This window comes from Strongylocentrotus purpuratus, unplaced genomic scaffold, assembly GCF_000002235.5.
Source record: "Strongylocentrotus purpuratus isolate Spur 01 unplaced genomic scaffold, Spur_5.0 spur5_scaffold_4, whole genome shotgun sequence".
NCBI classification, from domain to species: domain Eukaryota; kingdom Metazoa; phylum Echinodermata; class Echinoidea; order Camarodonta; family Strongylocentrotidae; genus Strongylocentrotus; species Strongylocentrotus purpuratus.
This window is the reverse complement of record NW_022145610.1, coordinates 6,066,090-6,092,524: the sequence shown is the minus strand read 5'-3', so window position 1 is coordinate 6,092,524 and position 26,435 is coordinate 6,066,090. Positions and strand designations below refer to the sequence as shown.

General features: G+C 34.8%; 1 protein-coding gene across 5 annotated transcripts; it reads left to right on the top strand.

The window, feature by feature from the left end:
* The first annotated feature begins 314 nt into the window (after window positions 1–314).
* On the top strand, window positions 315–26,435 carry LOC752803 (endophilin-B1). Of its 5 annotated transcripts, none has more exons than XM_011673544.2 (10): window positions 315–608; window positions 4,825–4,966; window positions 5,433–5,561; window positions 6,382–6,515; window positions 7,037–7,129; window positions 8,302–8,328; window positions 14,117–14,206; window positions 14,962–15,062; window positions 18,172–18,385; window positions 25,504–26,435. In XM_011673544.2, the coding sequence occupies exons 1-10, from the start codon at window positions 549–551 to the stop codon at window positions 25,606–25,608; spliced, it is 1,095 nt and encodes a 364-aa protein (XP_011671846.1). In that variant the 5' UTR covers window positions 315–548; the 3' UTR covers window positions 25,609–26,435. The 5 variants fall into 5 exon arrangements, with proteins under 5 accessions (XP_011671846.1, XP_011671845.1, XP_011671848.1 ...); XM_011673543.2 differs by lacking the exon at window positions 315–608 and adding an exon at window positions 3,057–3,142; XM_011673546.2 differs by lacking the exons at window positions 315–608; window positions 8,302–8,328 and adding exons at window positions 3,057–3,142; window positions 8,098–8,109.

Below are 26,435 nucleotides of genomic sequence, written 5' to 3'. Positions count from 1 at the left end.
GAGAGGGTAGAACAGGAAGATAATATGTACATGTATTTATTTTGAGAGAGAGAGAGAGAGAGAGAGAGAGAGAGAGAGAGGAGAGAGAGAGAGAGAAGAGAGAGAGAGAGAGAGGGGGAGAGAGAGAGGGAGAGAGAATCGAGAGAATGAGAGAGAGAGAGAGAGAGAGAGAGAGAGAAAGAGACAGACACACAGAACATACAGCTCAACAAAATTACATAGCACACCCTTTACTATGCTATACCCCAGTATTCATAATGCATATATTACTGCATGGTTGGGGAAATATCATAACATATACTGTTAGAAATTTCTGTCAACACGGAACTATTATATTTGCTGTCCTTGGGATTCGTGCTGGTCCACTCACATACACATACTAGTACGGCACGTTGTAATAGTGAGTGCACAGGACATGATATATCTTCACGCATTGAACTAATTAGAGTGCAGAAATCTTTATTTTACACAAGTTTACAGCCTTTCTCGTCACATAATTCTCGTCGTACATTTGATTTCAAAAGTATAATTTCTGACAAACTTCAGCCATGGATAAGCTCAAGTCTATGGCATCTGGAGCGGGAACGTTTATCAACCGAACGGTCCAGGTGAGTATACCAGCTTATCTTATACTCGTAAAAAAAAATTAAAAAAAATAAATAAAAATTATGTACGCAACCGCGTTGAGTTGGCGAAATGTCTGCGTTTTTAATAAATAGCCTACGAGAAAGAGAATTGCAACAATAATCATATCGGCCCACTACTTTGATAAGCATACAGTTTCAGTAGGCCTACTGTGTTGAGATAGGCCTCGTTCTAATTAGTTCAATCCAATGTGTTCTGAATAAAAAAAAAAAGACATAGGCCTATAGCAAGTATAAAAAAAGGCTTATTTTATTATTGTCGTTTTGACTTCTATGTTGAGGCTCTGTGCATGTTAAAATGCACGGTTAACGTTTTGGGAAGCATGAAATAAGTAGGCCTACCCACAAAAATTATGTTTACAAAAAAGTTTGAAAATGACCATCAACATAGATTATATTCTTCATTTATTTTTTCTTATATAATTTGACGATGTTGATTGTTTCACAGCCATGGTAATATAGCTTGTTTATTAATTAATCGTCGTTTTTGTTGGACGAAACGTTTGGGAATGTTTGTAGTGAGCTCACTACAAACGTACCATATCACGTTACCCCCCCCCCCCCCCCCAGTTTTGCATTTTACAGCCTGGCGCGGTGGCACTGCCTGTACTGCGAGGGCCGTATAATAGCTATGCGTTGATCGAGGTCCCAATCGAAACATATCTTGAAATATAGGGCAATAACGCATTCGACTGGCCAGATACCCGTGCCCAGAGGCGGCTCTCCCGGGGGGGGGGGGGGCAGGGGGCACAGTGCCCCCACGTGTTTAAGGACCCGAAAAGTGCCCCTTTTTACATAGGAACAGTGCCCCTTTAAATATATAAGAAGTGCCCCTTTTACTTAGGAATAGTGTCCTTTTTACTTTGACAAGTGCCCCTATTAATTTGTAAAAGGGCCCCTTCCCCCTTTTCATATCTGATAAGTGCCCCTTTTAGTTTGACACGTGCCCTTTTTCCTTCGACAAGTTCCCACTTTCCTTTTCAAAAAGTGTCCATTCTCCATTCTCATAAGTGCCCTTTTTAAGTGCCCCTTTTCAGGTACGAAAAGTGCCCCTTTTCACTTACGATAAGTACCCCCTTCTCCTCTGATAATCGCCCTATTCAAATCTGAGAGGTGCCCCTTTTTCTTTGACAGGTGCCCCTTTTCTTTTGTGAGAAGTGCCACTTCCCCTATTGATAACTACCCCTCGAATAAGCGCACCTTATATTTTCACATTTGCCTCTTTACCTTTCTAATAAGTGCCCCCATTAAAAAAGAGCCCCTTCCCCTTCCCCTTCTCACAAATGCCCCTTTTCATCTCTGGTAAATGAGCCTTTTCAAGTACGAGAAGTTACTCCTTTTCACTTCAGATAAGTACGTGCCCCCTTCACCTCCGATAAATGCCCCTTTAAAATCTGATCGGTGCCCATTTTCTTTCAACTAATGCATGTTTTCCTTTATTTTAAGTGCCCTTTTTTTTTACTTACATAAGTGCCCGTTTTCATTTCTGGTTATTTCCTCTTTTCAGGTGCGATGATTACCTCTTTTTACCTCTGATAATTTCCCTTTTAAAAATGATACGTGCCCCTTTTCCTTGCTAATAAGGGACCTATCCCCTTTTCATAAATGTCCCTTTTCACCTCTTATAAATGCCCCATCAAAATCTGATAGGGACCCCCTTTCCTTTTCTCATGACAGACTTTTTTCATCCCTGGTGAGTGCCTCTTTTGAAGGTGCAAGAAGTGCCCCATTTTCACCTCTGATAATTACTCTTTGTACTTTGACACATGCTCCTTTTCTTTTGATAAGTGTCCCTTTTTCCTGTCATCATTATACGCCCCCTAATTTCAAGCGACTATAAGAGTATTTTTCCTCCAAAAGTCGCTCGCTAAGCTCGCACTCATTTATAGATGATATACTCATGTTACTTATAAAAGGTGTTTTCAGTCTTCTGATAACGCCATCAGGATTGGGTTTTTTCCTCTGATAAGATGTAATTTCTTGCACTACAAAAATGACTTCACAAATATCAAAAATTTCCTTGCATGCACGCTAATTCGCTCGCACGTAAAAAAATTGTCAGACCATCACACTCAACTGCAAAGTAGCAACATCTTTTATGGTGTATAAAGTGAAGGAAATATTGAAATCATCCCTAATACTATAATTACAATGTAGGGGCCTATACCAATCTCGCTTTGAGATTTCCCTTAATTTGAATTAGGTGCCCCTTTTTTCCCAGAGAGGGCCATTTTTTCTTTGGAAGTCGCTCGGCCGCCCCTGCCCGTGCTTCTTGTTATTATTTTATGCCGAAATTTAATCCACTGAAATGGTAGCTAGACCTATATATATATATATATATAGACTATGACACTGTGTTTATCAAAATGGATTAATATTCATTCGAATCACGAGAGAGGGCGGGGTCACTAGAGGTCATTTCCTCTTGCAATATGGCTATGGACAACGTCAAGAAATTTGCTGGCCAAGCTGGCACTTTTCTGTCAAGAGCCAAACAGGTAAACCCCACCCTTTTCGATTTTGTATTGATTCTAACATTTAGTATGACTTGTATTTCTAAAATGAAAACATAAAGCTGCTGAAAAACAGAAATATCGATTTATTTCTGTCTCGTTCGATCTGCCTGGTGATGCATAAAATCTGATTTCAGTCCCATACGATGATATTAGTGTCAAGACTGGATGTGAAAACTATTTGAAGGCTCGCTCATCATCGTAGATTTGAATGTTATATTTCCTGTAGGTTTATCTGTTGATTCTATTGAAATTCTTGATTTGTGACAGAGCTGGTTATGACTTATGCCTATGGTATCTAAATTTGCTGACATTGTGATAAATTTGATGAAAACGAACATTCACCATTTCACTCTAGCAAAAAGCGTTGCATGCAATTGCAAATGATCGATCATCTAGCCTACATGATCATGGATAAAACAATCCATTTTTGAACTTTTATACTGGTAAAATACTCTACTATTACAACATAATTTGGACTATCAAATCATTAGGTTGAATCATATAGGTCTAGCCTACCATTTTTTATACGTGACGGTACTAAAACATGAAAGTCTAGAATGGAAAGAAATTTCGTAAAGTTTAAAGCCCTTCCGCTCCCTTGAGAGACGACTGCTTAGTTCCCTCCTCTTGATATCCATAAAATAAATGAGCGGGCGTTGTGGACACTCCACCAGTGACGTCATTTGAAGCAGTTGTGCTGCTTGTGCAATATCCGACGGGTGGCTGTCTCGCATACGCTGATAGCCTGCCGCTGACCTGTCTTAATAACCGATCGCAACGATAAACACATACAAAGTAATAGGGCGTTGAGGTAACCCTGCATTTTGAAAAAACGTCATAAAATTAGAAAATAGCGGAACATAGCTGAAGACGGTTGGCCCAATTGGTAAAAATAGGCTCAAATATCTGGAAAACCAAGGAAATTTTCACCAAACAAAACTTGGAAGTTCCATTCATTACTTATTTGTAATCAACATTGATTCATTAAATTGTTTATCATTTAAAAGTATCGTACAGCAGATTTTACAAAATATTGCGTGAATGTACTGCAGTACAGTGTTGCTCGTCTTAATACACAGCCAGGATAGTAATGTGTGGCTGGAATGGGTATCCAGATCCTGGCTGATGAATTAAGAATTTATCCCTAAACGGGCCTGGCCCACACCACACTGCAGTGGGTAATCTTTGTTGCATGAAGTAGCACTTGATAAGAAGAGTGATTGCTATTTTGCTTACCTTCCATGTGTTTGTGATTATAATGAGTTAATGTGCGATTTACATGTTCACAAGAGTTTGCGATATTGGTTCTGTGGCTTCTACACACAAAAATGTTTTTGCTTTGCTGATATGATACTTACTTTACTATATGATATTATTACTTATACTACATGTATATAATATAATACTTAATTTTACTGTGTAAAAGGTCTGTGTGTAGGTTTTAATACCAAAATCAGGCTTTCAAAACGGGCCTAAAAGTTGCTAAAGGTACAATGTTAGTTTCTAATAATCATGTACATGTACATGTAAAAGTGGACTTTACCAAAGGATTCTAAACTGAATAGTTAAATATAGTTTCCCCAAATTTTGGATGCAAAACGTTACCAGTACTACAGACTGTTTTCATATTGTATGTATGTTTGTAATTCACTTGATTGTCACAGTATACAGAGGAGAAGCTGGGGAATGCAGAGAAGACAGAGTTAGACGCCCGCTTTGAGAATTTGTTGCAGAGGGCAGACAGGACTCGACTATGGACGGAACAGATCCTGGCAAAAATGGGAGCCGTACTGGAACCAAACCCAAGTAAAATACCACATACCATCACAATCTTGTCACTGAAAGCCTATGATCATCAATAAACAAGAAATTTTTATACTGTAGATTGTAAATTATCATGGTCTTTGTAGAATTCTACTCAAAATGTTATACCCAGGATTTTTCCAAACTTTAACTTTGTGAGTTTACTAAATGGAATTTAATTTTATGCAATTTTTTTGTTTATTTGTTCTGGTGTTCTTGTTGTTTAAACTTGCTTTGAATGGTCTTTCTGTTCATGGATGTGGTATATTTATCAGGCTTATGGGTAAAAAAATAGTCTTTGTAACCAATATACTTGTTTGATTTAGTTGCTGATGGATTAACCAATTTTTTATGACATGTTTTGTACCATAAGTAACCTTAAACAGACATACAGTATGTATGATATTCTGTTACATGAAAATGTGAAATGCTCAGAAGTTAAGCAAGGCCCAATTTTCACCTCCCAAAGATTCCAGAATGGAGGACTTTGTCAACACAAAGCTAGACCGTCGCGCCAGAGACAGAGAAAGCAATAGTGAGCAGTTTGGGAGTGCAATGATTGACGGAGGGAATGAGCTTGGTCCTGGAACACAGTATGGTAGGTTAAAGTGTTGGTCAGGGGTCATTAATTGACCTCTCGATATATAATCTGTGTCTGATTCTATGGGGAGGGTGGGGCCTATGAAAAGGCCTCAGCACTCAAAATGATAAGCAGTGTCAATTGGCCATTTAAAAATAAAACATATTGACTATTTCTGGGTAACCCAATAAATTGTGTCTTTCTTCTTAAATTTTTTAAACAAATCATCAATAAACTGAGCTTAAATATCATTGAATTATGTGTTTGTAAAGTTTTAAAATCAAACTGAAATGCATCAGTTATTTCAATCTAAATAACCAATGCTTCACTACAAAAATCTGGATTTAAAGATTTCCTCATGCATTTTGGGGGCAATACCTCCTGGCCAAATTAGTGCAGATAGGCGTTAAATGGTGTTAAAACTTAAAACCCCATTATTTCATGATTTTCCAAGATGTAACATTACTTACATGTACATGTAATATTACTATCCAACATTTTAAAATGTCGCTTAAAATCAAAAGGATCAATAACTGAAGAAATATAGTGTTATCTAACTTTGCCTATTTGGCGTATGATGGCAGATCAAAGATTACTTATACAATTTTACATTTCTTTTTATTGTAATGTTACTACTCAAAATTTGCCCCAGGCAATGCTCAAATTATTCTATTTTCACACAAGTTATAGGTCTACACAAGAACTACCCTTGGTTTTATAATAGCAATTGAACATGCCCAATTTTGTTTTCTTTTAATGAGGCCAAAAGTGAACAATTTCTCTTGAAAATGGAACTAACTAATCATGGAATCACCCTTTTATTCATTTGCTGCTCCAGGGGCAACACTGATACAGGTCGGTCAGAGCCAGCGCAAAATTGGACAGATTCAGAGAGAATACGTGCAGTCATCGCTGACCAACTACATCGTACCACTCAGGACTTTCCTAGAGGGGGATATGAAGACCATTACGGTACGACATCTAGCTTTAATAGAAAATGAATAGAATGATGATGATGATAATGTATTGATGGCAATAATGACAGGAATAGCAACAATAATGACAATGATTATGATAGCAAGATGGTAATTTTGATTCTGAGTGGATAATGTGCACAATAAAGTGCAGAATCATAATAGAATCTGGTAACCGGGTAGTAATACTGAAAGTACTTTGCTCAGTTAAGTTGTAGCTGATAAAGTGCAATGTTAGAACAGTTCTTTTATCAATGATAATAGTTTATTATGTTATGAAGACAATGCAAATGACAGTATTTATGGTGAGGGCGATGATAAAGATGAAGGTAATGACGATGATGGTGATGATTGATAGCATTATTTATAATAGTAGTCATGTTACAATAATACAATCTTGAGTAATGCTTTAATATCAATATGTTGAGGTTATACCGGTACCTGCAAATTTGGTCCAATCGTGCACTTATTGGACCTTCAATTTATTAAACATCCTGAGAAATGTCCTTGATGTTACAGAAAGAGCGCAAAATCCTGGAAAATGTTCGTCTGGACCTTGATGCAGCGAAAGGCAAAGTCAGAAAGGCCCGATCTGCTGAAGCCTCAAAAGCAGTAAGTACATGCCTTTGATACTGATGAAATATATCACCTGTTAGGAGCCAGTAGGGCATTAACACAGAGTTAATGCCCTACTGGCTCTTAACAGATGATATAAGCATGTTTGATCTACTGAGAGCTGGGGGGTGTTTCACAAAGATCCTAAGTAGAACTTAACACTAAGTTGGACTTAAAAAATATGGACAGCCATTGGAGCCTTAAAATGAAATATATTCAAAAGCAGAAATTCAAGTATTTTAGACTTTTTATAAATTCCACATCAAGAACATAGAATCTCCCATGATAATAGAAAATATGAATGATTTGAATCAACATTTTATGCCTTTTAAAGTAACTTTTACAAAAAGGGATGCTAATGGCTTTCCATAATTTTTAAGTCCAACTTAGTGTTAAGTTCTACTTAGGATCTTTGTGAAACACCCCCCTGGAATGATGTTAATCCTATTCAAAGCTACATGTATGTACATGTAACTGATAGTGACATGCAAATATTTCTATGCGTAATGGGCTTTACAAAAACATTTAATTATTAATATTAGCTGATGGTGCACGTAGGCACATGATGGGAGGAAAGAGTAGACTCCAAGGATAACCATGTATAACATGATATGTATACAAGCTATCAGGAAGGCTTGATATTATTGATTATAATTATATTGTTTTTCTACTCGAAATAACATTGTCCACATACTGAGTAAATAAGTTCACCTTAGCTGGCATCCATTCTCTAACTTGTTCTTCAATCTTGTCCATAAAATCTCTTTCACAAATTTGCTAAATAACTTTAATAATGAAAGCATATTTGCATTTTAATGTTAAGATATTTTCTACATTCAATGGTAGAGTAAATGGGAGGAGGGACATACATTTAGTGTTTGTTCCCTGTCTCACATCCTTAACATAATTTTATCATGTCTGTAAAGAAATGCTTTGAACATATTCTTAATTATATTTTTGCCCAGGTTGTAGCAACAGTAAGTACTATCCTCTATAGTAATATGGTCATCTCTAATTGGAATGTCACTACTTCATACATGTAAAATTATTTCCTTTTAATACCCATTGCGACACTTTACAGTATTTTTGTTTGCATGAATTTGCCCTATTTAGAAATTACTTTTTCATGATCATTTCTCCATTATTTCCCATATATTGCCCTACACTAGCCTAACCATGAAGAAATGATAAAGGCTGTAAGTTCTTATTGTTGATTTATTATTGGACTTTCAATGAGTATTATGTGTAAAGAAGAGTGCATTTTGAATTAACTGTGAACTTGTGCAAAGTTGTGGAAAAGGAATTTTTTATTTTATTAAAGAGAACAGTCATATTTTATTTGCTTATGAAATTATGATGTCATATGACATTCTGACTCGTTAATTACTTTGAATTATATTTAGACAAAAAATGATAATAGAATTCATGGAATGATAACGTGTGGATGCAATAATGTTTTGTTCAGTTGTAATGCTTGCGTAAACCTAGGATCTTCAAAACAGCTGTTTTGAAACTTTCAATTATAATTTCAAAACCCTCACCGTCTTTAGCAATAGTTTTGTATTTCTCAGTATCCCTCCTTTGCACTGGCCAATCCCTTTTTATCCTATTGTTTATCATTTATTATGGGTTAATTAAATTTATTTTTTCAGTGTACCTTTGAAAAGATATACATATGGTGAATATGCTTGGTGATTATCTTTTAACTTGCCATTCTTGTGTTTGTTGAATATATCTAAGATCTGAACTATATAGTAAAAGGTTTTTCAAAGCTTTTCATTTTAGATTCATTCTGGGATATTTAAAAAAAAATCTCCATGACAAACAAGAAATTAAAAAATTAAAAGGACCCTTCAATGATCAAAATATCTTAGCATTTGCAGTTTGGGGTGAAAGTAAGTACCGGTAGTCCGAGGAACGGCAAATCACTGATAATTTATTGTTGGTCACATATTGTTGTTCAAATTGGCAACAAAAATATTTCAATTTATTTCATATACATGGGTAGGGATGTTGTCAAAATGTTTAACAAATGGCCAGTTTTTATAGAAAAAAAAATGATTGTTAATTTCTCAAACTGTTGACAATTTAAGGATTTAATAACTAATATTTCGTTTTTAAACTCCTAGTATCAAATACAATATAGTCATGAAACGAAAATGGATGCTTTGTGTGCAGAAATGTTTGCCCTTTCTACTTGTGTATCTGGTTTATTTGTTTGGGCTTTGAAATCAAAAGTTATTGCCAAACTGCAAAATGTGGAATAATAGTAACAAAAGGGTTAAGGTAGCCTACTAGGGTTAGGGGTAGGGTTAGAGAACATCAAGGTTGGAGCTGAAAGGGACAGCTGTTCAGGAGAATGTCTGCATGCTCTCCATGTACATGAATCTTGACATCCTTTTATATGTTTGCATTATAGCAGGGCTCTCTTGATTCAAGTAATTTAAAAAAGTTTTTATATGAATCTTCTCAAAGCAATATGAAAATCAATGTACATGTAGACAGGTGGATAAGAGTATAGCATTATGAAGGGAAAAAAAGATTACTCAATATGTGTATAAAAGTAGACCAAGGTTTAAAGGGACTTGTAACATTGTTCAGATGAAAGAAAATGGTGCTAAGGTAGTGACTTCAATGCTAGATGTACAATTGAAGATAATCTGAAAGTTTGAGTGAAAAAAATTTGGGAAAAACTGATCTGATTGATTCCTTAATTCTGCCAACTATATCCTTACAATTTATTTACATTTAAGTGATTGTAAATTGTCACACAGCAATGAATTGGCTCTCTATACCATTCCAGACATTTAAGTGTTGAAAGATTTTAAAAAGCATGTCTTCTGTCTTATTTTTGTGGAAAAACGGTTATGAAAATACAAAAAGGTTGGGGGAATTTACTGTTATAAAGGGTGTCGCACAGTGACACCTTCAAAGAAAACCATAAATATCTTTGTGTTTTGAGAATTTGTTCGGGATTTTTTGCATGTTAGAGGGATATTACAGTAAAAGGAATGTAATAAGTAACATTTCATAAAAAAAGTACGCAGTTTTTTTCCAGTCTTTTTCATCAACCTTTAACAATGACAATGTTACTGAGTAACTTTAGGGATACGTGGCTTGGAATTGAATGTATAAAGTAGGTAAGAAGGTTGGAGTCCATTACATAAAAAACAAACAGTTAACAACATTATGTAGCAATTCCATATCGAATTTCATTTAAAATGTAAATCATGATAATTAGATCATACTCTTTATACCAAACACCTTCCTCCTTAAAATCCCCATATACTGCCAAAGCATGCTTGTGAAGAGTGCCATATGATGTGTATAGACTTTGTGAAACAGCTGGTTCAGCCTCAAATCAATTAATCAATGTACTTGTATTATAACAAGAACAATAATATGCTTGTGATTCATGTTAGCTTCTCCAGGGGTGCTAAAGATACAGATTGAAGTAGCATGTACATGTACATGTATTCAATCCATTATTGCTGTTGTTTTTGTTACCTTTAATAGTTGTTGACTTGTTGTTGTTATTATTGTCATTATTATGATTATTATTATTATTTATATTATTATTAATAATAATATTATCTTCATCATTTCTGTATTTTTGATATATTTTGCAGTCAAAGACTGCTTTAGAAGATTATCTGTCATATTATTTTATTCAATCTTTGTTATTTTTTAGTTTGATACTTCATCTGTGTTTGTGCTGCCTCTTTAATTTTTTCCAACTTTTAATGTTATTATTTTATTCCATCATCCTCCGCCAATAGTTTGAGTTTATCCTTCTCGTATCTCCATCATATATTTATGTCTCTATTTCATATTTGTGAGTCTTTTTGTGTCATTATCTCTTTCTGAATCTTTCAATACCCCTCTCTCTCTCTCTCTCTCTCTCTCTCTCTCCTTGTTTCACTACTTCCTATCTTTCTACTGTCTTATTTACCGGTATGCCAGTTTTTTTAGTCTTTCTCCATTTCTCTCATTTTCTCATATTAAAAGGTTGATATCTTAGAATGTTCAAAGGTTTATATCCATGCATGAACAACATCCTTCAATATAAGTGTAATGATTATCAATATGATATGTTATTCTCTTATATTTTGGCGTTTATGAATGATTTTATTATTGTTCTGTGTCCTTGTGTATACACATGTGCAAAAACGTGATGTATAATTATTTTGTGTTTTTTTTTTAAGTAGTAGTAAAACAATTTGTCTGTGACAAACTACCTGCACTTTAAACATATTTTTTAAATTTTTATTGAACTAGGACAGACATGCTTGTAAAGTGCTGTAATTTATCCAGGTAGTAATGTAATAGCATTATTTAATCAGTCATAACATTTCCTAGAATATTTGATTTTATGGCATTTTAATGGTGTCAGTATTAAAGGAGGTCAAAATTTCACAGTCACGTTTGTAAAAGCTGGTTTTTCTAGCTTGGCAATTATAAAATTTGAATTCCAGTTTTTTAAAATCTCAAGTGATATTGTCAAGTTAATGCAGCTTAAAGGTATAGACCAGTATTGGAAATGCCCCAATTTCAAAAAATTGAAATGGAAGCTCTTATTACCAATCATGTGAAAGAATATGTTTTGACTAATACATGATAAAAATTTTGCCGGGAAACCGCCTTCTAATTGATATATTTGGTAAATTAGGTAAATTTGGTAAAAATATCTACACGGTCTGTGAGAGATAAACGCATGTGTCGCGCACATGTGCGTATAGTCCCATATACATGTACATCTTTCTGTGTACAGTGCTTGTAACTTTACGAAGACTGGGCCAAATTTCTTATCATTTTGATGATTCCAGAACCTTGCAGTACACACCAATACTTATATGCTAGATGATCAACCTTTTCTGATCGATTCCACAACGTTTCTTTCACAATGCAATCGCATGACCATAACTGATCTTTACCTTTAATAGTTTCATTTCATTTATGAATCTGTATAGCAATGCTTGCTTACTAATATCAATGAATCATTGAAGTTGTATTCAACAAATCTTGGGTTTTTAGCAAATTTCAGGTCTGTTCACAAGACCATAGGGGTTGAAAGCACTGTGGTATATTAATAATAAATAATATGGATATTTAAATGTATATAGCGCTGGTATCTGCCAAGCTCTGATGCTCATGGCGCTTTACACATTACCCTGGTTATAGTGTAGCTGCCAAAGTAACTAGCGCTCAAGCATATCAGGTACCCATTTACACCCGGGTGGAGAATGGCAAATGTAGATTAACATCCTGCCACAGGACATTAGTGCCGCGGCGGGACTTGAACCTCGTACCTTGTGATCTGCAGTCGGGTGACTTATCCACTAGACCACAACACCTCCAATGAGGGCTCTTGGCTCTTTACTCGTCCTAGGTGAATTCAGTGCCTGAATATCATTTTGACTGCAAGGTGCCTGAATGTACATGTATCAAAATATATAGAAATTAAATTTTTACAATGCTTAATTGTTTGCTTCATTCGCTTGGAACATTTAGAAAGAGAATGAATTGCCCTAACATCCTCACATTACTGTTTCAAGATGACCAAATATATGATTTTTGTTATTCATGCATTTATATGTTTCGATTATAAAATGATATTTCAATAATGTAATTTTTATGTAGAAAAAAATATGTCTGTACACTGTATGTGCATAAACATTACACTTGACAAGAACCAGAGCGATGCAAAATGAATCTTCTGTATTGAATTTGGGATTTCTTAAAAGATTGCAATGCTATAAAAAGGTTAAGGGTATCTTGCTTCCTAGTTTGAGTAAGCAGAATATGATGTTGCCATGTAAAAAGGTCTTGTAAACCATTTACTTTATATGCTGGCATAATATTATAACTAGTGCTGTGGTCGTGTACCTGTACACGCACGAACTACCACTACACGTGTAGAAAATTCAATTCACGGATAAACGGGGGAAAACAAATCCCCTTTTTTCAGCATTATAAATTGCTGAAGTCAATATTTTACAAAAATCTCTGTCATCAGTTTAAAAGTAAAGTTTAAATTCCAATGCTAAATAATCATTTCCATACACTGTACAATTTTGATCCAATGCCATCCAGTCTCTTCTCTTGTCGTCATGCAGACAATATCATTCATTGCGGTCTGACTTTTCCACAAGCGCGATGGTTTTGTGTGCAATACCCTTAGTACAGTAACAACCTTTCTGAGAAAATCCGAAGGTTGTGCAATGTTTTCCCTGAGAATGTGCGCTGGATTGCTGGTCTTATGTGGCTGAAAAACTGTTTTTGTTTTTGGTTAATTTCATTCATTGCGGTCTGACTTTTCCACAAGCGCGATGGTTTTGTGTGCAATACCCTTAGTACAGTAACAACCTTTCTGAGAAAATCTGAAGGTTGTGCAATGTTTTCCCTGAGAATGTGCGCTGGATTGCTGGTCTTACATGGCTGAAAAACTGTTTTTGCTTTTGGTTAATTTCATAACTGTGTACATGCACGGATAAACTAGCCGTTTACACACAGAGGAAATTTCAGGGTCATTCACAGCACTAACTATAACTATTTATTGCGGTCTTTGTCTTAATTACCGGTAGACTGTGTATACAGGCTGAAATATGTTGACTAGTCCCAGGCCGGCAATATCACTATTAGACTATACTGTACATGCCTAAATGTAGGTCAATCAGCTAAATATATTTTGTTTGACTTTTTGTTACAGCTTATGGCTGGTTTGTGTACATCAACCCCTTCCATCCGGCCACAGAAAATTTTAAATGTTGTACAGTGACTTTAAGACTAAGAATTCCTTTTCTTCCCTTCTTCTTGAACCACCCCCTTGGATGTCACTAGACTGTATTTCACTCAATTTGAACAAAAGTTGCACAATTTCCTGCTTGGAGACGCATGTTATTTAAGAGTTACGTCGTTTTGATCTTTGATAAAGGCCTTGTTATCGAATATATGTTTTATATCTTTGTGTTACTATGTATTCAGGCTGAAGCAGAACTTCGCAAGGCCCAGGCAGATTTTGATAGACAGTATGAGATAACTACGTTGCTCCTAGAGGGTATCACTAGTGCACATGTAAGTCTAAATGTAAATTTACCTCCCCCCTCCCCCTTCCCCCATCCCTCTAAATTCCCCAAATATCACAGAGATCACATGCACATACATGTATACTCTAAAATACTGAAAAATTGGACTCTGTATGAATAAAAAGTCGTCCTGTAACAATTTGAAAAGACATCTACTAAGAACCAGAAGTACATTCACACTTGATATTTAACACAATGTTCCCCTAATGGCCCTCAGCAGGATATCATTCATTCTCTCATATTCAACTCGATTACACTCGGTACATTGTAGTATGGTTAGGAATTGATAATACATGTATCTTGATTTATTGTGACTCCAAAGAATTAGTTTAATAACTATCCAAGCTATAGAAAATAATTTTTATATGAAGAAAATAAAAAAAGGTCTACATGCATTAATTGTACACTGAATAATAAACAGAAGGGATTATCAAGTGGGGAACATGCAAATTCTGAAATTCAATTGGGACATTGCAAAAACTTATGACTCGTTGAATTTAGACATTTAAATCTTCTGCAATTATTTCAAGAGCACATTCCTTTTTTTTTGTTGGGAGGGGGGGGGGGGGGGTGGGGGAAATGGATTAAAGATAAAATGTCTGGGCCTTATAACCATGGATGCAGTGAATTACAGATGATATTTGCGCACTCAAGACATTTATTGGAATGTGAAGAGGTATTTACTCATTACGATTGATTCTAAATATCCTGGCCCTCTTGACAATCCTGATCTTGTCTAAACAGTCAACTCACTTGGAACGTTTGAAGGACTTTGTGGAAGCCGAGCAGACGTACTACGCTCAGTGCAGCCAAACCATGACTGAGCTACAGCAGCAACTTGGAAAGTAAGTCATGATGCAGAGAGTAGAGTCATCACATAAGAAGTGGGGGGGGGGGGGGGGGGGCAATGCGGTATATAAATATTTGTTTGATTTTGATTGGTAATGGAACAGGGAGAAAAAAACCTGTTGGTTGATTTTTTTGTTGTTGCTTGTTCAAAATAAGTTGTAGGCCAAATTTGTCCAGCTTGATCCAACAGCACCCCCCTTCCCCCTTTACCCCCAATTTAAAATGATCGTTCAATGCTGGTAGTTTTCTGAAATAGGGGTTCTCTATCTGGAAAACTGCTATCTATAGAAAAGCCTTCAAATAAATTTTAGTCCAATTATTTTTGCTATGGTGATGGGTTTGAGGTTGATGCTGAAGGCAACTGCCTGTATTCAACTTGATTTTTTTCTTTTCTTCTAATGACGAAGGTTATAACTTACAACTGAAAGCTATGGTAGTTTTAGTTGAAACTGACGAAGGTTATAACTTACAACTGCAAGCTATGGTAGTTTTAGTTGGTAATGCTGTGAGGCTCAGCTAGTGGCTTCTAAAAACTAAATATATATTTTTGTAAACAATGCACAGGGAATAAATTGTCTATAGTTTATTGTATAGCTTCACGAGTCATTATGACAAAGTATGCTTGCAGAGCTCTGTAACATTTTGTATCATGGAATTAAATAAGAAAAAAAAATACTGGTAAATAATATTACAACAGAATTTTTTTTTTTAAATCGATGTATCTGTAAGAACCAGCCTTTATCACAAATCTAAAAATGGAATACAAGTTAATGTTTTCTTATTTTATCATTATTTTTTTAATTAAGTAAAACGGATACATCTGTAGGAATTGCATGAATTACAAGTTACTATTAAACTCTGCTGAATGTAGATCATAACATTTCCTCTGAATATATTTTTGCTTTCAACTTTTAAAATATATTGCATGGCGGGAATTTTCATTCACTTTGCTCCTGTTGCTCAACTGCATGAAAATCCAAAGATGGCAAAGTTGCATACATACATATACATGTACACCCATATTAAATATGATGCATGTTCAATGCTTTGCTCTTATCAAAAACACATTCAACCTCATTGTTAATCATGTCTTTCAATTCAGTTACAATGATTAATTCTCAAATTTTGCATGATTCATAAATGTAGAAGAAAAAAAAGAAGATGTTTTTTACTATGCAATTTCATGATTATGTCAAGTAAGGTGCACTTTAACAAAATGTGGCCTAAGATTGCAAACACTTTATTTCATATGTAAGTCTAGATTCATTAACAGTTTGTGCATTAGTTGACTACTGAATTCTCTCCTTCCCATAGACTCAGTTGATTGATTGATTGATTGAACTTGTATAGCAGCCAAATGCTGAAACAAATTCACTTTACACAGGATTTTAAAAATGCATTAAAATACAAAACATTGAAAAAATGGTTTTAAAAAAATACAGTAAAAATGCACAACAATATACAAAACAGGAATAATATTGCAAACACACAAAAAAAAATCAACAAGGAAATGGAAAAAGACAGGGAAATGAAAATGAGAGACGAAGTAAAGCTTGAAATAGAAGAAGAGAGAGAAAGTTAGGTGAAGTAATTAAAATTATTTAACACAGAACAATTGCACATTATATTTACACAGGTTTGAGAGTTAAAATAGTCATGTGTTCAAAATTAAGAAGGTTTGGAGAAATGTTTGGCTATGTACACTGACATTTAGAATAGCAACATAATTTGAACCAACGATGAGAGATTTTTAATAATTGAAATACATTGCAACTGATTCTAAATGTTAACGTCTAAATTCCAGTTATTATAGGAACTACCTGGTTTATTAGCCAATGATAAATAATCATGATTAAATGAGTAAATTCTGTGCATTATTGTACTAATTGGTGGTTTGAATGGCAATGCTAATAATTATAATAAATATATTGGAATTGGTTCTACAATTGTAAGTTCTAACTGCCATTATTATTTACTCTTATCATGTATCCCATTTAAGAATGGATTTTCTAACACAGAAAAAATTACTTACTACAATATGTATGCCTGTTGTTAGCCGCTAATTTTGAGACGTCTCATCTGTTGTGGGCCATTGGTTCCCACCCCCATAAACCATACTGATTTTCCAATAAATCACAATTTTTTATATCGTACAAGAGTTTGTCAAATTGGCAACAGCCGATTGTGCTGTGATCTTCTTCATATTGGATATAATTTTGTTTGCATCCAAATTAAAGAGCCTTATATGGCTCACCTTACTTATTATTTTATTATTTTTAGAGTGAATGTTGGATATGAGGAATTTGTCTATGAAAACAGAAAAATCATTGACAAATCTTGTTTGTAATATTTGAGAAACTCCTCACTCATGAATATTCAAGGTCATCTATTGTTTTAGAATCATAGCACATTCATTTAATAAAGGATTGAGAATACGATCTGAGCAATGGGATCTTAACATACAAAGAAATACATTTGTAACATGGTTGTGTTTCACCCAAACAATACAAAGCGCTCCCCTCAAAGCTACATCACACGTTGCTGAACAATAACAATAACATTGCAGTGTACATGTACAAAATGTATACTGCTTTACGGTTTTAATGACAATGCATGTCTGGTTGCCTGGCTACCCCAATCTCCCTTTGAATAATGAATGTTATGGAAATGCATGGTATATTATAAAGAGAATGATGAGTACCAGTCATGAGGTTACATTGTGAGATATGCTGCCTAGAAGCAATCAGGGAAAGATTGATTATGTGGTACACAACTGATGTAGATACTGTGAAGTTTTAGAATGATCAAAAGGAAAATAAATTAATCCAATCTTGCTGAAAATCACACACACTGTACAGAAAGATTCTGATATGTCTTGTCATATTTCAAATATGAAAGCATTTTCTAAAACATTTGTGTACACTGATATAATAAGACAAATAAAAAAGCTCACAAATTATTTCTCGCCTCTACTACATGTGAAACTCAACCTTCTCTTTAAAATGGAAAATGTAATCCTTGTTGGGAGCATGACTTGTATGTATTTAAATGGCTTGTATCTATAGCACTGCATAGCATCCCAAATCTATGTTTCTATGTATGCAGCATTCCAGGTACAATGGGTGGTATCAGACCGCCCCGCCCTGTCTCGGGTCCCCCACAGGGTGTGGCCACCGCCACGCCCACGCCCTCAGCCCCACCCCTCGATGCGATGCTCCCAGAGGATAAGTCTCGACCGCAGAAAGGGGTCCGGAAAGCCAAAGTTCTTTACGATTACGATGCGGGCGACGATTCCGAACTATCTGTTCTTGCCGATGAGGTATGAATGCCCACTATAGAGGGAGCCTGTTAGACATCTAACCTACTAACCCCATTTATGATATAGTGTGTTGAGTTTGTTAGTCGATATAATACCCTGTCAGTTTATGTCAGTTTGAAAGAGTGACCCTTCTTCACTTACAAACCATAGATAATTCTCGGCTTTCTGTCTCATTTTCCCAAGTTTGTATTCAGATAATTAAAATATAAAATAGTTTTAGGATTTTAAAGAAGGTCAAAGGTCAAGTAGATATCTGCCCCACCTGTCTCTCTTAGAGGTATACTTTTTATTTTTACAATAAATTGGAATATTGGATCCATGTTGTGGAATAAAATTGTATAGTCTTGCACTTTGGTTGGGGGAAGTCCATTTCTCCTGCTTACTTGGTAGAATACAAAATTACCGGTATGAACGATAAATTGATGTCCCATCTATTAGGTCTTACATTTACAGCATGAACATATCTGATGGATAAAAAATGAAATCCTTGTACTATCATGATCATAACATTATAGGGTAAGGTAAACATTTTTTAAAAATTGTATATCAATCTCAGTGAAATTTCAAAAGTAAACTAGCAGGTTACGAGAATGCACAAGTCATAATCTGTATATACATTTTGTTCTATTTTTTCATTGAGGAGAGTTCAGTGAAAATGCATAAGAGCAGAAAATTGATTACCGGTAGTAAATTCATGTCCTGTCTGTCACGCTGAACTTGAAGCCCTGCCCACAAATTGTATCAGGGCTTGAACAAAATTATTTTCCCCATTCTGTGAACAAAATGCTAGGGTCGCACTCTACATGCATCGAAATAAGCATCATTATTACATGAAATACTAATTATCAAGTAGGTATGTACATAAATAAAAATGAGTGGGTTGGATCACATTCTATGCTGTCATGCTGGAATTGCCCATTTGTTAAATCTCTCTATTCTATCTCCCTTCTCTATTTCATAAACTGTCATAATGACATAATGTTATTGAAGGTTTTCAAAAATTACATGTAAAGAGACCTGTTTATTAAGATATAGTAGGTGTTGAAAGAGGGAATGGAAACTCTTTAATATATTGATTATTTAATTGATAATGAACTACATATAGAACATGTATATGACATGAAAATAAAGTACAGCAAAATATTAAGGGGCCCAATATGTATCGCAAGCATAGAGAAAGTTAATGCGGGGATTCTGTGTCCAAATAAATTGAGGAAAAAATAATTATGATGGTGGGCACCCTGGGCTGAATGACTATAGAAGCACATTGAGAAAGAAACCACTTCACAGCTTTTGTAGGATTGCATTTTTCCTTATTCGATCAAATCCGAACTTCTTAAATTCCCTTCCCCAGAATGCGTTGTTTGCTTTTTCCCCCTCCTGATTTGTAATCTACGCATGAGATAATTTGTTGCTGCAGATCCCATCTATCAAAACTAAAATAACGCTACATGTTCGAGCATTTGATTGTGCAGCCCCAAAACTCTGGAATAACTTACCATTGGAAGTCAGGAAATCACCATCTGTGAATATCTTTAAATCAAAACTGAAAGCACATCTTTTCAAATAGCTGTAAATCTAAGCATATCCGGAGCTCTAGTATCAGAGTAGAATATATAGTTTTCTGCACTCTATAAATGTATTATTTGTGTAATGAAATTAGGTGGAGGTTGTTTTTGTTCTTGATTTGTACATTGCTTGCCACGTCCTTCTTTATTAAAGTTGGTAGCATGTTTTGGTGATCAAGTGATATAATATTATGTTGACCTTTTAATTTCCCAGTAAATTATCTCATATGAACTTTTTCATTTGTGATTTTTAAATTGTTTTACTTTGCAGTTTTTTTTTGTGATGTGTACTGTAGTAGACTTGATACATGTAGCTATTGTCTATTGAAAGACAGAAGGGCTTTAACTCTATGTTAAATGATATAGCCTTCTGGCTCTCAACAGACGATATGTACCTAGTCATAATTTGTGAAGACAACGATCCACAGATGTAGTGTTTATTGAGTTCACAAGTATTATGTACCACATTTCGTTTTTGTTGGGATTTTCTATTCATGTACCAGCTTTGCAATCACGTTATCAACACAAGCAGTTACAAATTACCATGTCCATGAGCTTGGCACAATCACACACATTTTCAATGACTAATTCATTCACAATCATGTACATTTTGATTTTCCATAGAAATTTTTTTTCTTCAATATTCTTCATGATAACACAGTGCATTGCACTTTATATATGTACCCATTTTAGTAGTGATCATTCATCGCAATCCTTTCTCACTTTGCATGAGTATGATGTTAATTTACACAGTATAATAGGACAACACTTTTCCCATAATTAGGGACTGGTCCCAAATCCCAGTTAGCTATACATTTAACTATATAACTATGACTATTTATTACGATAACTATAAATATAACTATAATTATTGCTATAACCATAATTATTGAGAAACTCTTTCTACAACTATAAAACCAGTCTCCTGAAGTTAAATTGAGAGGTCGGCATTGCAATGGAACCAAGATAATCATTCTTGAATGTTGATGAGCATTAAAATCAATAAACAACTCGGATATGTATACATGTACATTGTACCGTACAAAACCTTTTTCATATAAACTTCAGGAAATAAATTTTGTGATAAAAGTTATTATTATTGTTATCAAAATTGTATTTCTATTGATATTAGTAACGTGGGACTAGCCACTTTGGATATCTAGAGCCTTATCAGCATTCACATACACTTTGCACTTTACATCTGTTTCTCAAACATTGGAAATATGTCTTGATGACAATTGTATCTCTTTGAAAATATGTATTTAAAAATTAATAGATTGTGAAAATAGATGCTCTTTATTTTATTACTTTTTCAGTCTGAAGAATATACCGTGTTCCAGAATTCGAGATAAACCAATTCTGTGAAATCATCCTCGTAGTACCCAGTGTGGAAACGTAAAGTAAACAACATGTGTGTGTTTAATAATGCGTGCTTCTAAAATAAATAAATGCTATCTTCACTATAGTGCGCAGTCATACATGTACATGTATACTGATAACATACAAATTGTGTTAAATATATCCTCAATACTGAATACAGTACTGCTTTTATGTGTGTAGTTCATGTGTAACTGACACGTGCATGTCATGATATAAGAAAATTCTATATGATGTACTGTATATTGGATAATCACCCCCCCCCCCCTCCAACAAAAAAAGAACAAACAAACAAACAAAGAGTGAGAAAAGAAATGGGATGTGATGGGTGTCAAATGAAAAAAAAAGGATTTAAAGGTAGGTACTATGTCCTATTTGCAGCCAACATCAAATTCTGTAGAACTTTGCAGGAATTATGAATATGTCACGTATGTCCTATCTGTGAAATTTAAAAGTTAGCAGTGTCCTTAATATTCAAATTATGCAAGGAAACCTGTTTACTTGCTAGACTTCACTGTCAGACACTATTGAGTTACTGACTGACTACTTCGGTATAAATAACATACAGAAAATGAGCTGAAAAAAGTAAATGAGCATTTGTCTACATCAATAACCCACTACTGCAATGGCCAAAATTAAACTGATTGAATCTTTGCGCAGCACGAAATGTACGACCATTCGGTACAAGGGTCTGAAATCAGACTATTACTTAATGGATTTCAATTACTAAAGTTGATTCGACAATTAACGGTTGTATTTTCCCACTTAGACATTTTCAAGCCCTTTCATATTGAGGGAAGTTCTAAATTAGTATTATCTTTCATATGCCAGTGGAATTTAACCTTTTCATATTTTGGGCCTGCAAATGGGGCATAGTGCCTTTAACATCATATCTGCCTGTTCATTTCAATCATGTTTAACACTTCAAACAGACCACTTCACAAATGTATTCAGGTATAGTTACTTTCACAACAAGATCCTTTTCACCACATCACACGCATTACAGCTAGGTTTTCTGATATTGTCATGCAGCTACTGGGGTTTATCATTGCTTGTTGCAATGTCAGACATATCTCTGAAAAGATACAGGGCCACAATAACAATATTTATACCAGAGGCCTGCATTATCTGCATAAGATATTAATATATTTGTGAAGTGGTTTTTCATCTTACAGAAACTATTAATATACTAGTCATGCAAGATTTTTTCTTCTACATATTTTTCATAGTAGTGCTTAGAATGAATCATCCGTTTGGAACCAGAAGGGCGTTAAGTCTGGTTTAAAGTATACATTGTAATGCCCTTTTGCATGACTACAAACATGCATAATAAATACCTACATGCAGTTGGTAATTGTGTGATTAACTTGTATTCTTTCCTCACTTCTAAAACACTTCTTATTACTATAGACATGTAATTATAGAACCAGTCATGGAAGATTTTCTTCATTTCTATGTCTTCCATAGTAGTTCCTAGATTTAATGTTCATCTTGTGTGTAGTGGTGTGATTAACAAGTGCTTATTTTCCTCACCTCCGTAAACTACATATTGGTATTGCATTGTATAGACACATACATACACTGTACATGTTTTGTCTGCTTTAGCCTTGAATGAACTACAATTTAGTATCGGTAGATGCAACAAATACTTGAAAATCAAATATTTCAAATCATATATTTTTTCATGTTCCATGTTGATTGTTGACTGCTCCTATACTCTACATGTATTTCACCATTCAATGTTGATGTTCTAGTAGATCTAGGGACGTCTTTATCATGCAAGAGTAACCTATTCTTCAGTATTTTTTTTTCCGGGGGGGGGGGGGGGGGGTCAACATCCATTGCTTCCTTTTATCATGCTAGAATTTTGATTCTTCAGGATTTAAAAAAAAATTGCTATCATTGGAAGTTTCGTTGACTCTTTTCATTATCATCTAAATATAGGCTTATTAAATGAACAAAGGCAAAATAAGGGCTTGGCTTGGCTAGCCTGGAGCAGACAAATATATCAATTGTGCAAGTATTTGCAGTACCGGTACATTCCAAACCTTCAAAGGGAAATCCTACCTTTATTACAAGTTGCCTTTTAATGTAATGCCACTCTGGCGTTACCATTGACATTGAAAATGATGAGACACTCTGAGAGATATGTAGCAAGAAGAAAGCAATGTAGTGCACACTTCTTCTCTTACCAATAATTGCCTGCAACCATTCCTATTTTGAACGAATGATTCCTTTTTCTGGGCCTTCAAGCTATTGATTTGACCCCTAGATTCCTCTCTTTTTCTGAAATATTCTGTGTGAAAAATTTACAAAATTTAGACTGTATTCGTAATTTTGCCTCAAGAGATTCCTAATGTTTGCTGTGAAAGATTGGCATCTAGGTATGTAATTACAATTTAGAGGAAGTTTAAAGGAATTTGAATGGGCTTAGGTAACCTTTAATAGTGAAATGTAGTGGCACAAATACATGCATCCTGAAGGCAGAAGGTGTAAGAGTTATTACTGTTTGTGGATTAATAGTTTGTTTGTGTTGGTACATATTTCAATGAAATTTTAGGTCACATGAAGCTTAATCAAGACAATACATGTATTTTTAAACAGCTATGATTTTTTTTAAAGGCTATATTTAGCATTTGCATCCATAAATGCTTACTTTTCTAAAATCAAGTCATGACTTTACCATATTCTATTTATTTCCATTGCATCAAATGAGTTCCTGTCATCCTATTAAACAAAATAGTGGCAGTGTTTGTCTGTGACTACTTAAAGGCATTGTTTAACAATGTGAAGTCGGAGATGCATGGCCCTACGTGTTATCAGTGTCTGTGATATGGTGTAATATGAAAGGCCCTACAAATATTGCACTTCAAAATGATCAAGAAGTCCCTCAAAAAAGTAAAAAATTTGAGTGACCAGTTTTACCATACCGGTACTTATTTTTCCCAATAGACCGTTAGGAAAACGCAAAATTTGATTTTGATTTTCAGTCATAAATATCTTGATAATCGGACAGACGATCGGCTTGTAAAAGTGGGAATCCTGACTGACCTAAAGGTTTATAATTATCATTGTAGCATTAGCTAAATCCAGGAATTGTTTCAGAATCTGAGACAAAGTTACCCAATCCCTTTAAAGTAAAATTTAGCTATTTCACATACACCGATTTGACATACGGTACAGTGTACATATGACATGTACATGAACATGTACATTTAGGTTACCACGTATATGCAGCATTATACAACATGTAGCTACTGTGTGTCGGTCTAATCCATCTGTTCTTTTGATGAAAATATCAGCAAAATGCATACATGTAATTGATATTGTTGTGTGTTTGTAACAATCCTTTGTGATAATCATTATTCTGCCCATTGAGTATGTATTTCTATCTTTTCCTAACATTTCTGCTTGGGGCTGTGGAGGAAAAAGAAAAAAAGAAGCAATTACTGTACTAATGTCTCTCTGTCAATATGCATTTAGCTGTAGGATTTCTTTCAGCTTTATGGCTACAAATAGATATTTCATGTACAGTCTGTCTTGAGATTAAGATATGTATACCATGTGCCATTATTTATGTGTGTAGCATGAACAAGATAATTTCCTTAATTACTCTTATGTTCCTTCTCTTTCTTTGTAACTGCAGACTCAGACTTATATTTTTCTAATTTGTTTATCATATTTTGAAGATTGTACATTAAATCAAGCTCATGATAATATAACTGTTAGAAATGGTTCTCATCATGTTAACGTATCACATTTGGTGCTATACCAGCATTTTTTGTTGATATTTTGCTTACCGATAGTATTAAATATGATTTGATTATATTTCTCTTTACCATAAAGAACTAAAATGATTGTGAAATTATATAATAATATATTATCAGTATGAAGATTCATACTAGATATATGTATAATAATGTTGTTTTTTATCTTTCTTTATTGATCAAACTTATTCTAATTTTGTTTTTCATCCCGCTGTCTTTATTTTTCTCCTTACTCTTAATTCTCTCATTCTTGTTTCTCACTTTCTCTCATCCCCTCTCTTTCTCTCTCTTTTTCTCTCCCTTCCTCCCTCCCTCCCTTCATGTCTCCCTCCCTTCCCATCTCCCTCTCTCTCTCTCTCTCTCTCTCTCCCTTTCCCTTTTCCCCCATCCCCTTCTCACAATGCAGGTCATAACTGTCTACAGCTTGCCTGGAATGGACTCTGACTGGATGATGGGAGAGAGAGGTTCACAGAGGGGGAAAGTGCCCCTCACGTACATGGAACTTCTGTAGGCAGGGGATGGGAGGGGTAAAATGTAGTTATACAAACAGGGATGTTCAACCTTACACTATTATGTTGCTGAGTCCCGGCATGCAATCGCATTGTTGAAGAAACAGTCTAGAACGCAGTCTGAGTATATGTACCAGCATTTTTCAACCTTTTTTAATCGCGGTACCTTTTTGAGAAATAAAAATTCAGTTGCGCATCACCCTAATCCCAAATTTAAACAGACTACCGGTATTCATTTTGCAATCGAAGAGACTACACAAATGTGTACCTTCAAAATGCGGTCCAAAACTTTACATTATTCTTTGTCATATCATTAATGCGAGGTCACCAAGAGCGATCCCATATATGTGACCTTGTTTCTATGATATTCTTTCACATAGGAATAAAAACAAAAGTGGAAACATTCAAATTGCCCTTCAACATAACTACAGGTAGAACTTATCCTTGTCTTTATCAGTTTAATACCCTGCACTTGATATCTCATTACCTGTAATATAAGCTTGTGATAAGAGCCAAAAGGGCCATTAATCAATATCATTTTACATAGAAGCCGCATTTACACTGCAAACAAAAATTATCAATTTGTTTCAAATTTCGATGAAAAATCACAATCGAAAAAATCCTCCTCTGGAGTGTTTTTTTTATATGCCTGCCAAAGTTTCACTGATTTTTTCAGTTTAGCTGCAAACTTCGGTAAGAGACTGATTTTTTGTTCATGTGACTCTCTTCGCTTCCATGCAGGCCAGCACTGATGAGTGGTACATGCGCATATGAGCAAACTTTGACTGTTTTGTCATGGGTCCTGTCAGTAGTGTAAATGGTAGTAAAA

What these genes read in the sequence shown, in the direction of transcription:
- LOC752803 (XM_011673543.2), top strand. Translation starts at nt 3,077, where the DNA reads ATGGCTATGGACAACGTCAAGAAATTTGCTGGCCAAGCTGGCACTTTT. An exon ending in CTGCTGAAGCCTCAAAAGCA is followed by an intron (nt 7,130 to 8,301) that starts GTAAGTACATGC and finishes GCCCTACACTAG; the next exon opens with CCTAACCATGAAGAAATGAT. An exon ending in AGGGTATCACTAGTGCACAT is followed by an intron (nt 14,207 to 14,961) that starts GTAAGTCTAAAT and finishes TTGTCTAAACAG; the next exon opens with TCAACTCACTTGGAACGTTT.